Genomic DNA, 16,472 nt, shown 5'->3' with positions numbered 1-16,472 from the left:
AAAAAAATTGACTTCAAAACAATCTGCAAATATCTCGTTGCAGTATTTGGCAATCTGCCAACTTGTCAACAATGGTTTGTGTTCATGTATTTTATGACAAAATGTAACGTTTGTGTTTCTTTGTTTGTAACCAAATAATAGAAATATTATTAAAACAGTCAAGCATGAGAAAAACAATTTATTGTTCAATAGTGCATACAATAAAACACATAAAGAAATGATTTTTTTTAAAAAAGGCCCCGTTGTGGTAAAAAATGTTTTAAGAAAACTAAAATAGGGTAGTATATGCTAGGACTAGATCACCTAAAACAGTAATGGAAGAAATCTTTTATTATCATATAGGAAGAAGTCTTGTTCTTTACCCTTTTTTATATTATTATTTTTTTTTTATTTTTTTTTATTTTTTGGATTCCACATGTAAGGAATTATATGGTGAAATATCGTAAACTTATATTGACTGATAGGAATAGATAGAAAGAAGTGTGTCGCTATAAGATTTCTTCTGTGGTGATCCAGGTGGAGGCTGAAGTCGAATTGGTGCTTCATAAACACATGGAATCATTTAACTAGAAGACAGAAGGAATGTCAGATGCAAGATTCACACACACACACACACACACACACACACACACACACACACACACACACACACACACACACACACACACACACACACACACACACACACACACACACACACACACATCACGCATCGCTGCATTCATATAACTTAGCTACAGCGTTGAACATTCACAGGTAGCCTGGGATGGTAGAGACAGAGCGAGCAAAACACACACACATACACGCACGCACACACACACATACACGTAGTAAGCCGCCGAGAGACCAAGTGGTAATGAAAATATGGAAGACAATTGGCCAGTTTCTACCGAAATGCAAATTTTGTCTCTGGTGGTGTATGTAGTTTCACATCAGAGAGAGTCAGTATGTCACCTGCTATGTGGAAAACTTCACACAACTCATCGGGAGGAGAATAGAATTTGTGCAGCTGTCTTTTTTTCTTTCTTTAAGTGCTCTTCAACGAATAAAATCAATCACTGAACAGTTTTCTTTGTGTTAGCTGGAAAAAAAAAGTTAGATTATTTCAGTTATACGTAATTAATTATTGTGCTTTAGAACAGATTCTAAAAGTATTAAATATTAATAAACCAGTTAAATTTCAGTCCCCTCATAAAAAAACTTCTTCTTTACATTTATTAAGATAATTAGTTTATGAAGATCAACAGTAAGCATTTAGCTTCATCCTGCGATAAGCGATCTGCGCTTCCTCAACAATAAATCAGTAGTTTCTGCGCATAATGAAACAATTAAAAGAAATTGCTCCACCTGACGGCAGAACTAGGTACTTAACCACAAAACAATTAAAAGAAATTGCGCATAATAAAACAATTAAAAGAAATTGCTCCACCTGACGGCAAAACTAGGTACTTAACCACCATACATTTTCTTACTCGGATAGGAAGTAAACAAATTAGGTAAATTGAAAAAAAAAAAAAATTAACGAAGAAAGCTATTACAATGATTGCATCATACATTTTATTATAAATCATGCATTTCTTCTAATTCTATTTACAGAAATCAATAATTTCAATATTTATTTGTCGTAACCTGAGTATATGCGAAACATGGCAAGTACAGATACCGCGCTTTGAAAAGCTCCCTTGTTAAACTTTTAGCATTACAATTTCAAAAGAGTTTAGCCAATGTACTTGAAGCGATGAAATCCCAGAAATGTTGAAATAAATCAACACGTGCGACTCTTTAGAGGCTCGCGCTGTGCGAATAATTACTTTTCACAACGGCGTGCAATTTGTGCGGTCATTTTGCAAAGCGTATTTCGTCCAAAGGTACTTAGGAGAAATGACTAAATGCACGCGTGTGCGTTCGGGCACGCATTATTTTTGCGTACTATACCAAGAGAAGAGCAAGATTAAAATATACCTGGTAGTTACATATTAGAAAGAATACATCACTAGATAAAATAATAGGAGACATGTTACTGCTGTACATTTACAATTAAGTTAAATTATATATATATATATATATACATACATACATTCAGAGAGAGAGAGAATTGAAAACTTACATTGATATTGCATATTTCTGTACATTGACGGACACTTCGCGTCCTGTGAAAGTACAAAATTTCATTAAACTCATGATTTTTTTTTATTGTTATTATATTTTATTTCATTAGTATTAATATTGGAAATGCATAAGAACTTATAGAAAAAATACTATCTCATCTTTTTATTGTTTTTTTACGTATTTCGTAACATGTTACTTACTACCAAGCTTGGCTTACAACAGGGGTCGCAAACTAGCGGCCCGCGGGCCGGATACGGCCCGCGATGGATTCTTATCCGGCCCTCGACCTTAATGATTTCTTTTCTAAAAATCAATGTTTCTAACATCCTGCGGGGATTAAAACAGAAAATATTCAAACTTTTAAATGTTTTATGGCAGCTTTGAACAAACGTAAACTTATTACTACAATTCTTTGTACTATGTTTCTATCATCAAATGTTGGCAACACTGAATGGAAGTTACTTGTCGCGCAGTTATTTTAAGCCACGTGATACAATGTCAATAAGTTACAGGTTACCATTGTAATAAGATAGTGTGTTAATAAAAAGTTACCTCAATAATTTATATTTTTATTGCCCATAACAATGTCTAAATTTAAAGTTAAAAAAAAAAAGAAAAATAGATCAAGAAGACTTTTTCAAGAAAAATGGGCCAAGGCATATTTCTTTGTGGAAGTAAAAAATATTCCGACATGTTTGATATGTAGACAAAGTGTCGCCGTTGTGAAAGAATATAACCTAAAACGCCATTATCAAACAAACCTTAAGAACTGTGATAAATATACAGAAAAGATGCGTGATGACAAAATTAAAGATTTAAAAAATCAAATGAAGTTTCAACAGAGGATATTTTCGAATGTTATCACAGCAAGTGATGCTGCTGTTAAATGTAGTTACGTCATAAGTGAAAAAAATTGCTCGGACTTCGAAACCTTTTACTGATGGAGAATTTATTTACAAATTGTATTATAAGTGTAGTCAAAATCATACGTCCGGAAAAAAGGAAGCATTTCAAAGTATAAGCCTATTAGGAAATACAGTTGTGGAGCGTGTTGAAGATATAGCAGAGAACTTCTAACATATATTGCGTTAAAAAATAAAGAGTTTTGTAGCGTTTTCCATTGCAGTTGAAGAATGTACAGACATTATTCATACTTCCCAGTTAGCAATATTCATTCGTTGCGTTGACGATGATGATATGAAAATGACTGAAGAGCTATTGCATATAGTGCCTATATCCAATAGTTGGATATAGGAATTGGATACAGTGCCTATATCAGGAACAATGACAGGAAATTACTTATATTTGTGTATTGAGAAAAGTCTTGAAAATGCTCACGCGGACTGGTCAAAATTAGTAAGTGTGACTACAGATGGGGCTCCTGCTAGGGTTGGTGTTAACGTCAGACTTGTTGCAAAACTTCAAATGAAAAAGGAAATGTTGTGCAAGGACAAACTTAAGTTTCATTGCATAATACACCAGGAGTCACTTTGTGCTAAAAAACTAAAGATGGAACACGTGATGAGTGTAGTAATTCAAACAGTAAACTGGATACACTCTCACGCCTTGAATTATCGACAATGAATTGGATTCACAATGTAGCAGTTTGCTATACAGGATGTTTTAAAAAGAATGTCCCGATTTGAAAATTGTATATCTCTGCAACCACGAACCACAAATGAATGCAACTTGTACCACGTGGCCTTCGCCCAGAATGTGATATGATGACCGCTAGATGCCACTACTAGCGCCCAAATAGCCGCTACGCTTAGTTAATGAGAAGAGGGTGTTTATATGGCATTTATATTTTCATAATTAAAATTATTATTTGAAATCGGGTCATTCTTTTTGAAACACACGATATTATACGGAGGTTATCTGGCTTAGTCGTGGCGTCGTTTCAAAAAGATTTTTTAAACTGTTAAAAGAAATTGACGTTTACTTCTTCCAAAGGAAAATTGATTCCTCAGCTCACCGATGAAGATTGGTGCAAAGACTTGACCTTTTTAGTTGACATAACAAGCCACTTAAACACTTTGAATACCGCTCTGCAAGGACGTGAACAGTCAATATGTCATATGTATGATTCAATTAAGTCATTTCTGGCAAATACTCTATCTTTGGCAAACCCAGTTGGCAAAAAATAATTTAGCCTACTTTCCTACACTTAAATCGATTTCTTGAAATAATAATAAAGATGCTGAAAATTACATTCCTCAAATTGGAGAATTGAAAATTGAACTTGAAAAAAAAGATTTTTCTGATTTCAACCAGTTTGAAAATTAATTATTATTATTTAGTTCACCTTTTTTTAATTAATATTGAAAATGTTGACGAAGAATTACAAATGGAAGTAATTGAATTCCAATGCAATATTGAACTAAAAAATAAATATAACGAAGTTCGCATACCAAATTTTTATAAATACCTCGGCAGTAAATATCCCAAATATAAAATTTATTGTGCAAAACTGTTGTCAATCTTTGGAAGCACCTATATATGTCAGCAATTATTTTCAATTATGAAACTTAATAAGTCAAAGTTCCTCATGGATAAAAGATCCTAGATTAAATGCAATACTTCATATTGCAACACGAAACGAAAAAGCAGATATTTACATGTTAGTACAGAGGAGAAGATGTCAGGATTCAGGATCAAAATCAAATTTAAAAAAATGACTCGTAGATAACAATCTTTATTTTTGTAAGTCAAAATTATGTATTTAATTTAACTTGTTATAATTTAAAATTTTAAAAATAAGGTTATAAATTTAAAATTTAATTGGTGGTGTAACTGTTTACGTAAGTCGTAAAGGCCCGGCAACAAAAGGGCCTTTTGACAACAAAAGGCCCTTTTGTTGTCAGACCTTTACGACTTCAAAAAAAAGAAAGGCTCTAACAGAGCCTTTCTTTTTTTAGTTTATGTTTTGGTTCACAGAACAATATTGAATACGGCCTGCGTCTGATATACATCTAATTGACTGGCCCTTTGCTGCGTTTGAGTAATGTTACAAGGAGGCACAATGTCGTGGTGTGTTTAGTGGAAATTATAATCAAGTTGTTTCGTATTAGACTAGTGTAGACATTTCTAGAATAAGATGTTCAGTTTCTCAATTCTTGCACATCCACATTTTCAAATTAAACATTTCATTATTTGCTAGCAATACTAAAAACAAAAAAAAATCATATGCAATAGATAATAAAAAGAAATCTTTACGTGAAGATATTGTATAAGTAAAGACCTTCTTTAAAAATTAGGCGATCCTCCAGACCACTCCTTACGAGTAACCGAAGGATTGTACTGTGCAAGCCTTTTTCAAGGCTTGCACAGTACAAAAAAATGGTAAATGCAAAAAAAGGCTAAAAAATACAAAAAAACGTTAGTACCTGTTAAATAGCTAAGGTAACGCGTTCGCTTGACATGTCTGTATGCATTGATACTAAGTATCATGAATACGTGTTACATGCAAACGCACTGTAGATCTGTTAAACTGAGGGAATTAATTAGATTTTTCCAAGTATCGTTCAGTATGGCCCCTTGATTTCCGTTTAGGTTGCTGCCTGTACTACTGCTGCTTCTTTAAATAAACGATGTCTGTAATCTTCGTCTACGTAGGGCATAGAGCTGTTGTTCCAGTCTATAGTGTGGTTCGAAGTTGAAAAGTGATGTGCTAAACCGGAGGTGATCGTTCTGTTGTGATTTACATCGCCGACATGTTCTTTCTGTCTTATTTCCAGCCTTCTCGAAGTTTGTCCAATGTAGGAAAGACCGCACGTGCATGGAATATTATGCACACCTGGATATTTACAAAATAGAACACTGTCCTTAGGAGATCTTAGAACCTGTCTGATTCTAGTAGTTGGTTTAAATACAACCCTGATTTTATGGGCTTTTAACAATCTCGCAAATTTGGTGGAAATCGAACCCATAAAGGGGATGACTGCTGTTGAAATTTGCTGGGAGACTGTTCTTTCTTGTTGGTTATCTTTGTATAGAAATTTGTTGATGATCTTTCGAGGATAACCATTTTGCGATAGTGTTCATGATACTTAGCTACGTGTTATCTTAGCTACCTAATAGGTACTATCGTTTTTTGTATTCTTTAACCTTTTTTGCATTTATCAATTTTTTGTACTGTGCAAGCCTTGAAAAAGTTAGTCAGTTACTAACGAAACTGGTAGGCAATATTGTACGAAGATACGTACGAATTAAAAATCTATGATCAGTTTATCTATAAGTCTTATTATTTTTTAACATTTTACGACCAAAAATATGTATAACTTAAGTATTTATTTACTTGAATAATATAACTTAACATCAAAAAACATAGTTATTATAATTTATGTTTGAAGAAAAGATTTTATCTCATTTTTTGAAGGATGTTAAGTTTCCTCAATGGATAGCAGATCGATTTTCCAAATCATTCTGGTGATGATAAATAATATCTGTAGAATTTTAAAGAATCGGGATATGCAGGAGATGAAATCGTCACAATTATACTACTAACAAGAAATGCATTTTTGATGATGCAAATCTCTTTCTAACCAGTGTTTAGGTCAGGGGAAAACCTACGATGGGATACGATCGCTGATGGACTACATGAAGAAATCTTATTGGTTACATTTTTGCAGACACTAAAGAAAAATAATGTAGAGATTACTCAGGTGTCATCAAGAAGCGTTAGGAAAGTGATGTCAGCGAGGGAAGAAAAAAAAAAAAAAAGAATCGACGTTATCTTACAAACACAGACCAGCCGATGTCAAAATTGTAAGCGTGGTACCGTTTTGCAAACCTGTACGAAACAAAAGCAATCTGTGGGCTAAAGTCGCATCCATGTATAGATTCTTCTCTAAACTCTCTTAGAGGCTCTTTATTCAGTCACTGAAAAAGTTTTAAATTTTTATTTTCTCTCATTAAGGATTGGATTGCTTGGTTTATACATCATCACTCTGGGTGTATATCGCTTTCCTTTAAATTAATCACACAAACAAACGCTTTTGGTGAAACTTAATTGGCTGAAATATTTCTGTAAGGTAAACTGGCCCAATGCGCTATCAGGGGATGGTTCCCTTATTTGACGCAGCTCGGGAGAAAGAGAGATTTCGATCCTCGATGTAGAGGAGGACTTGCAAACATCAATTTGAATGAACGGAATAATTTTCTGTGTAAAGATGGCAGCGTAATAAGATAGATAAAGCACGAACATTGAAGAAACCCGATAAACTCGTTTTGTTCAATCTTTCGGGAATATAAACATACGTAAACAATGCATAGAAAGGATAATTTCCTCATCGCATTGAGTTCTGATTCTAAATATAACTGTATTTTCAATTCTTGAACATAATATTGGATTCAATGCTTCTTTAGGTTTGAAGTATCTCGGCGCTAAACACCGGTCAACAGAAATTAGTTTAATCACGTGGTTTGCCTTTAATCAATTAAAGGATATCTTTAGTGAGACATGATTTAGATCACCAGGGACCCTTACCGTGGTGGCGAAACATATTTTTATTCCACTTTAGGTTTTAAGGTCACACACATACACACACACAAACACACACACACATGATGAACTCCCTTCCCTTTTTAAGGCCCATCACTGGACAATATTAATAAAACGTGTAGCAGACACGTGATGCAGCAATTTGCTCGAATGCAATAATTATCACATTCGAACAAATGCTTCGGTTTCTGCAAGCCTTAAATTTACAGTATTTTTCAAGAGACTTTCGGACTTTTTACCTTTTCTCTATTGAAATCGATGTTCGTTCGAACCACCCTTCTATTCAGTGGCAGTGGCGGTCGAAAGTTGTTACCCAGAGGGGCTTTAGGATTCCTCTCATCCCCTTGCATGAGTTTTCTCAGGATATAAAGCTGTAGAAAAGAAAGAACGACGAAATTGTAAGTTAGCGAAAGAGTTTTTATTTTTTTATTTAAATATTCAAAAGTAAACTGAACATGTTGCAAACTTGGGATTTTATGGCGGTTGGGATATGTAATTATTCTATACGTTAGGTTTATTTATTTATTCGAAAACCATAAAATAGGATAAAACTGGGAAGTTTTATTTATTTAACGGTGATGAATAAGGGCATTTAAGAAAATAATATACACTGTGTTGACAAAAGTATTTAGATACCTAGTTGTGGTATCGAGTGGGACCGCCTTTGCCCTGAATGATAGCAACTACCCTTCAGGGCATGGTTTCAACCAATTTCTGATACGTCAAAAGGAATATTCGTCTATTCCTCGCACAAATTTATCCCCAGTGCTGTGGTCTGTAGCGAATTCGGAGCTCTAATTTATCCCGAATATGTTCGATGGGATCGAGATCTGGACTCCGAGCTGATCAGTCCAACACTTCAACATTATTTTGTGGAAACCAATCTCGGACACTCAGCAAAATATGGCATGGAGTTATGTCGTGCTGAAACATGTATGGGTTCACTGCCGAAGTATTCCACAGCGTCGGAAGCATGAAGTTGTACAGGTAGCCATCAGACAGACGTCATGGTTTTGGGCACGTCCACCAATAGACCAACTCTCATCCAACTGAAACACCCCATACCATTACCGAGCCTCCACCAAACTTGACAGTTCGAATTAGGCAGCCCTTCTGGAACCGTTCCCAGGCTTATCTCTAAATTTAAACACGACCATTAGAATTAAACATTTGGAAGCATGATTTGTCGCTCCACAGAACCCTTTTCCAGCTATGGTCTAGGAACAGTGTGAAAGACACGTTGCTTGGCGTCTTGGGAAGGGTGATGTGTGGCTTGTTCGCAGCAGCTCTGCCGTCGTAACTCTGTGGACAGTTCTAGTGTTGACAGATGTCCCTGCAGCATTCTTTAGGTTGACCGGGAGTCCACCGTTGATGACGTGCAGGATGCTCGAACATTGCGAGAAAAACTCGTCGATCTTGGTCAGTGAGTGTCAATGGTCTCCCAGTGTATTTTCAAGTTGTGGTAGCACCATCAACTTTTTATCAACGAATCACATAAGCAACAGTTGATTTCTACATACTGATACGGGTAGCAATGTCACGAACAGAAAGACCACTGATGTGAGACTCAACTACCATCCCACGTTGGAAGTCTGTCAGTTTTAACAGGCCTTTAAGGCCCACAACCTTCCAAGCATGCTTGGACTTCGTAACCGAAATACGAGGATAGAATGGTCACTCCTATGCCTCAGGGTATTCTTGGGTGTATCCCTGTGTGTTCACGGGGCCGGTTTGCCTGCTTGCGGGATGAAAAACATCAAATAAACTGGCGGAAAAAAACCCTACTGCCCGCGCCCAAGACCGGCTAACTTGGCTATGGCTGAGAAAGATCCTTCAGCTCCTCACGTCTAGTTCAGCTGACCATCCCACCTTTTATTACCACACTTACGCAGACATTCCCTGAATATCTGCATGTGGTAGAATCGGAAATTTGCATCGCACGTAAGGTGTCCAAATACTTTTATCAACACAGTGTATATTAAATAGAGACTTTTTCTATTATTTTCATTTTTATGTTTTATTTTTATTAGATCCGTCAATCTTGTCTTCTATTCTTGTTGAAGATATAATCAATTTCATTCCTTGAGACGGATAGTCATTACGTCATTTGCATGGTAACAGACTATTCCTATAACAAATAAAATATCATAATAATGATGCAGAAGATTCTCTTAGTGAAAACAGGCTCCATTGTTAACAGGATGGAGCATTTCAATTGTTCCAAGGATCGCGTGCTAAGCTGGCACGCGACGTAACAAAAAAAAAAAAAAAAAAAAAAATATATATATATATATATATATATACCTTTTTAAGACAATCATTAATTTATTAATTTTTCCACACTGTTTCTTTTCAAAATAATTTATAGTTATCATATTACGTAATTTGATCTCTCTCTCTTTCACTTCTCAGAAAGTAACAATCAATAATAGTCGATGTGAAATACTCTCGGGCACACTCACCTCTGAAACATTGTATAATGTTGCTGTGCACTCTTGTTTCTTTCTGTATCAGTTTAAAAAAAAAATACTTGTTTAAACATTTTAACCTTATTGTGATGATATTCAACCAGTTTTTGACAATAAAAAGTAACATTCAACTGCATGATCTTTCTATAAGCATCGCTACGCTCCACCACTGGTGTATCTCACACTCGTGTGTATTCTAAAAGAGTTAACATGCGCGTATTTATCTCGTTTTTTTATAGCAAACATTCCGATTTCTTTCTGCAAGTAATCGATCATACATAAGTGGTTTTCTGAGTGTTTCGAAAACGTGAATTTTAGAAAAGCTAAAAGAGAAAAAAAAAAGGGAAGGGGGAAAAAAAACGCGACTTCACAAGCAACAAAGCAAGTTGTATCGCACTTTCCAGTTATTAAATGTCAGTTCTAATCACCTGTGTTTGCTCAGTAATATCCCAAACAGAATGCACGTGCTCGGCGCTAATCCAATAAACTGGAATATACGGAGTAAGAGGTGGAGAAAATGCCCTGGCAAACTGCGAGAAGTGAATAAAAGCTAACATTACAGAACTAAGTTCGTTGACAGTCTTCCTGATTGATTCTGAACGGACTGGCTTTATAAATAGAAATATTTATGTAAAAAAATTAATAATAGTAATAATAATAGAAGAAAACTACATGGTTCAAAGAGATATGAAATTTACAAGAAAAAGAAATCTACAAGTCATATTTTCTTATGCGCAATGTAGATAACAATTGTTTATTCCAGTACTTGATACCATTGTTTGAACAATGTAACGTGAATATTATTTAGTATTGTTTCCATATCCTAAGGCTGTTCGTTTGGTATTAGCATTGTTGCAAGAATGTGTTGTGATGAGCATATTGACTTCGTCTGTTTAATAGATTTGTGTCTGGTTTGACTGCAATGAAATGAGAAAACTATTTAGATTAAGATGTACCTTAATCTATACAAACAACCTGCGTATGTCGCATTAATGAAAGGTTAAAGCGTGACAAAGCAGCAACACCCCTTCACCTGCCTGCTGTTTGGTGATGTAGATTGGTCTGTTCATTACAATCCACGTGACGGTCTCTTGACAGGCTGGCACCGTTAAAGAACCTTCGTATGTCATGAAGTATTCTGTTGGTGGTATCAAACCCTGGACGGACAGATGGTTCAGAGGAGCTTCTTGACCTAAAAAAAAAAAAAAAAAATTCAATAAATGGCCAAGATTAAATATTTATAGTATCTAATGTCTTTAAATATTACTTTTCACTGTCTTGATTAATATTTAAAAAAAAAACAAACTTAAAATATCTTGGCATAGATGGCGCTGCATCCGCGATCACTTGTTCCGAATGCGTATGTTGAAAAATTCACAAATTAGCCAATTTACATGTTTTTACTTATGTAATCGGCAGGCACGCTGCCGCAGAAAGTCACGTCACGTGACAAAAGAACCAATTGCAGCGCGATTGGTGTGATCACGTGCTAATCATTCGCCGAACATGTTTTATGAGCGGTGACTTATTTATGTCGGCTAAATTACTATAGTGTTTTACCAACATATGATGGCCTATTCGCCAAAATTTGTTAACAATAACAGGAAATTAATAACAAAAAATAACCTGTAAATTTAATTATAAGCAAATCTTGGTTAAAAGCATTTTAAAATTAACAGGGTGTTACTTTTTCACGTGACATACGCATCGGAAATTTTGTCCTTTAAATACGAAGTCCGTTAAATCGAGGGTTTGCTATACTTTCTTTAAATGTTATTTATCGCATTATTTTTCAATATCTTAATCATTAATTTTTATATAAAAATAAATAAGCATAAAATATCTTCACATAGAGGGCGCTGCAACCTGAGCACTTCGCCTGTGACATGCAATTCGTTATGAAGTTGTGCTATGGGAGAATTTTGCCTCGCAGTCCTTTAACCATTTCTCATTTCCCACAATGCACTAATAAATATCCAAAGCCACTTTATATTCGCCCTAAATGCAGGTGCTTGACTTCTCTCTTTCTTCTTTTCTATCCATTCTTCCTCGCTTGCTTGCAACGAACATTTTTGAAGAAATTGCTTATTACAAGTCCAGCAACCACAACCACTGAAATCTGGTAATTACTCCAGGTGGGAACATCGTTGTTTGCTAAATTATTCCTGGCCACAGAATTAATTTTGCGAGGAGCAAACCTAATTAATTAGCTAATTAAACAAGTCACGGAGAAATTTGGTAACGTGTGCCTTCTTATCTTCTTATATAATCCTAAAATTATAAATATTCACGAAGAAGCTATGCAAATGGGAATCATTTTTATGTGAAGCGTAGTTATCTAGTTAACTGTATCATAGCAACCGCACTTCAAAGTATTGTTGATAACTTTCACTGTTATCTAGGAGAACCGATTATTTTTGCAATTGCTGATTCTTTATTGATAATATATAACAAGCAACCGAATTTTAAAGTATTGTTGATTTCTGATTGTTACGTAAATAAGGAATTATTTCATCAATTGTTGGATTCTCTATTTATATCATTTTTGTGATATTTGAGTTTTTCATCCAACTATTTCGTTATATAAAGCAACTTCAAAGAGCTGAAACATATTGGGTTATAAATATGTGAGTGGATATTATGGACTAATATATAACTCTTAAATTAATCATATTATATTGTAGTGAACGTCTGCAGTACCTTTATAAATAAATCGCTATTTATTTCGCGGGAATACTTATATATTAACTTAACATTCAATTTCTCAAGAAACCTAAGAGATTACATTTCCTAAAATTGAAGGAAAAAATTTCATTTTGCTTATGGAAATAAAAAATCCGTTGAGAATGTAAAGGCAGCTGTCAAATATATTGTAATTTCATTCGAGTCTTTACTATTAAATAAAAGATAGTACATGATAGCAAATGCTTTCATAATCCAACAAAATGAATTCTGGAGAGAATAAAGAAAATAATCAGTGTTGTGTCGGCATTGATTGGATGATCATATTTATTTGTTTCTCTCTGTAATAAATCGTATTTTTTTTTTTTTATTTGTACTTTCGGATTTGAATTCTGGGACTGTAGTTGCGATAGTGCATACTTTATGTCCACTCATGTGATTGAAAAACCGCTGAAATATTTCGAATGGTGGTCGAACCATCTGAAGCTATGAGGTAGGAGTAGATCATTAGATTTGTAGAACGAAATGTGAACTTACAAAAAAAAAAAAAAAAAAAAAAAAAAAAAAAAAAAAAAAAAAACACCATCGTTGATACGCATAACAATGATTATTCTAACTGAATGTACCTTAATAATTGTAGCATTATTACTCATAGACAGTTCCGCTCTTTCTTTCCTTCCTGACTTTTTTCATTTTTAGAAAATTAGGGGGAGGGGGAAGCGTACAAATTTAAGCAGTACTAACCAAGTTCAACTTCTCTCTATTGACGGAGTTCATCGGAATCAATCAGGCACAAATGTTTTCTTCGCTTGAGGTGACATTTTCTTTAGATTGAATAGAATTCTTAAGTCAAGGGGGGGGGGTCTTTAAGAAAAATTGACTCCTTCAAGCAAATAAAGCCGTATGACATTCGTCTCTTCATCTTAGCCATCGCCCAGGCTCTGAAGGAAATTTTATTAATGTTACTAATTTTATTCATTTCTAAACAAAAATAATTTTCGTAATTGCCGATTATCGTATTGAGTCCTAGATAATGGCGGTTAAACCGCTTGTTAACAGGGAGGAGAGTCCAGTCCTACCCAGTAAGAAGTTGGATTTAGTTTCGGACAACTGTGTTTGTTTTTATTGGACTGTGAACTTTTTTATGGATATCGTGGCTCGAAAAATTGAAAACGAGTGGAAATAGAAATGCAGAAAAAGCTCATGAAATTAGAAGTAATCAAAATATAATTGAGAGAAAGGCAAAGACCATAAGTAATTCGATCGTTTGAAGTATCTCTGTCGATAGTTTTGACTTGTGTTAACTAATTTGGCCAACAACAAACCCTTCTTCATGTTATCCTTCCCCTCGATGGCTTGTCACAGCCAAGTAATGTGGCTTCATAAAAACCTGATTAACGTTATGATAGGATGGATCTGTATAATATGTCACCGAGTGTAGCTTCTGGTCAGTTTGCCTATCTTGTGGGACTGAAAACTATATGAGATCGATAAAAGCCCGTATTTGTGTTTTGGGCGGGAGTTGAACTCTGGTATTTTCATTATCCTTACCAATTACGGAAGCTTCCACTCTCTCGGCTAACAACTAAAATCTTATATCACAACTGAGGATTCAAGTTCAGTAATCGCTGAACAGATTGTTCGGTCGAAATGCTGTAGAACAAACAACAACAACAACAACATATTATCGCTAGCAAAGTTTTTTGTTTGTTATTATTCAACACAAGAGAAAGTCAGTAATATTTTTATGGACGACATCTTCCCATTAAGCAGTGGTGAATCGAAGTAAAAACCGATGTAATAGGACCAGGATAAAATTTGGAAAAAAAAAAAAAATACAGTACGGGTATTCATAAAATCCAGTGTTGTATTATAAAGTGTATTTAATGTGACTATTTTTGCTTTAAACAAGCTCTAAATTAAAAAAAAAATTATTATCATTGTAATTAAAACAAATAGAAGTGTAACTTCTTTATTCGAAGCTTATATTTATTAATAATATTAGTAACATAAAAAATTAAAACAGCTGAAAATGTCAACTTATTTTTAGATCATCATAATGCATATGTAATCGCTATCTATAGACTGTACTATTATACGAAGTCCAACTTTATACAAAAACCAGAGGATACGCTAGATGAAATTAAAATTGACAGCGTTCTCATAAATTGAGGATATGAATACAGAGAATAGCGGATCCTATCAAAATTATATGGATTTGCTTACTATGCACAGATTCGAACATTAATATCTCCACAAGAGAATTCAATGACAATATATCGTGTCTTTTCGACTCAAAAAAAAAAAAAAAATGTGATTGAGTCGAAACCAGAGATTCTAATTAGAAATAAATATAAATATATTGCAATATGCAATAAATATACCATACTAATATATTTATACGTTTATAGGCTGCTGTTATTCCTAAAAACGATCATGAATACGTAATTATTAAAAAAAAATGTTTTCTTTAGTTAGACACATCCAGGAATAAAATCTATAGTCCTAAATCAAATAAAGATCCAATAAGTTAACTTATTCGCCTCCAATCAGTACCTTGCCTTTATCAATAAGAAATGACCTGCCAAATAAATAAAAAATGCGATCGTAGAATATTTGTTTTTCTACAGAAATGAGTAAACTCTTTTTAAAAAAAAAATATAAATTATCAGATATAGGTAATGATTTCTAGCAGAATGGTGGTCATATTCAAGGATCCACTGTAAAAGATAAAATTAAAACTGATAAAATTTAATTTCAATTGGATGCTCGTGGTGAGTGCAGACTAATCGACAGGAAACGTCACCACAATTGACGTTATACACAGAATGAGTGTACGGAAACTACAACAATGGCGTTCGAAAATGACGTGTGAGCACTCACACACACATAAGGAGTTCCGGATCCGAAGCCTACAAGATATCCTCTCTTTGAAGATCATCGTGTCAGCAGCATGCTATTGGAGAACACACCACTGGTCCAATGAGTAGTGGTTGCTACTGCCTCAAGCAGATAGATAGCTACGCCTACTGGCACAGACCACACAGACCGATGGACTGCTTATGCATGGTTTCCAGGTAGCATAGTATGAGAGATATGTTTTCGAAATCAAAATTAGAACTTGAAGAACCAGTGAATTCGCCGGATTCAATCGAACAGATCTGAGATGTATCTTGAGATACCGTAATGTGCCTTGGAGATGTCGTACAAATTCACACCAACTTCATTAAACATCTAGCTAAATTAATGCCACAGTTGTTATTCGTGTAAAAGGTAGTCCGATAAGATATTAGCAGATGGCCATAATTTATGGTTATGTAATTGTCAAATATTTGTGAATGTATGATACTGATTTTCCCTTTCAGTCGTTTCCAGCCATAGGTGGCTTTGTAGGTATTGCCACAAGCTATTCCTGATGAGATTTTTACAGGATAGTTCACCATTGCTTTCCCCAACTCCCATATTTCATTCGGGCTCAGGACCGGCATATGGGACGTATTCATGACTGTACCGGCTACGTGAACGGATTGCCTGTTCTGGGGACGAAAAACCCGAGTTTCCTGGTGAAAAAATCCCCTACCTCCGTATGAGACCGGCTAACTCACCTTTGGTCGAAAGAGACCAGATAAAGACAAGATTCACTGACGGGAATCGAACCCGGGTCTTTTCGACCAAAGAGCTTCTATACGGACTGAGCTACGGAGGCTCTT

General features: G+C 34.8%; 1 protein-coding gene across 1 annotated transcript in view; it reads right to left on the bottom strand.

Moving 5' to 3' along the window:
* Positions 1-263: 263 nt before the first annotated feature.
* The window catches only part of LOC150104884 (carbonic anhydrase-related protein 10-like), a 155,771-nt gene continuing 139,562 nt past the window's right edge, over positions 264-16,472 (bottom strand). Inside the window, exons 7-10 of the mRNA XM_090396038.1 lie at positions 11,118-11,272; positions 7,852-7,983; positions 2,108-2,150; positions 264-1,081 (exon numbers count right to left, since the gene is read on the bottom strand). Of these exons, the coding sequence (XP_090252164.1) occupies positions 1,056-1,081; positions 2,108-2,150; positions 7,852-7,983; positions 11,118-11,272 (356 nt within the window). The 3' untranslated portion in view covers positions 264-1,055. The remainder of the gene's footprint in view (positions 1,082-2,107; positions 2,151-7,851; positions 7,984-11,117; positions 11,273-16,472) is intronic.

The sequence above is a fragment of the Typopeltis vanoorti genome, chromosome 7 (genome assembly GCF_054136105.1).
Source record: "Typopeltis vanoorti isolate ZY-2024b chromosome 7, IOZ_Tvanoo_1.0, whole genome shotgun sequence".
In the NCBI taxonomy this organism is placed as follows: domain Eukaryota; kingdom Metazoa; phylum Arthropoda; class Arachnida; order Uropygi; family Thelyphonidae; genus Typopeltis; species Typopeltis vanoorti.
Note: the sequence above shows the minus strand (reverse complement) of the source record. Positions and strands in the feature narration are given on the sequence as shown.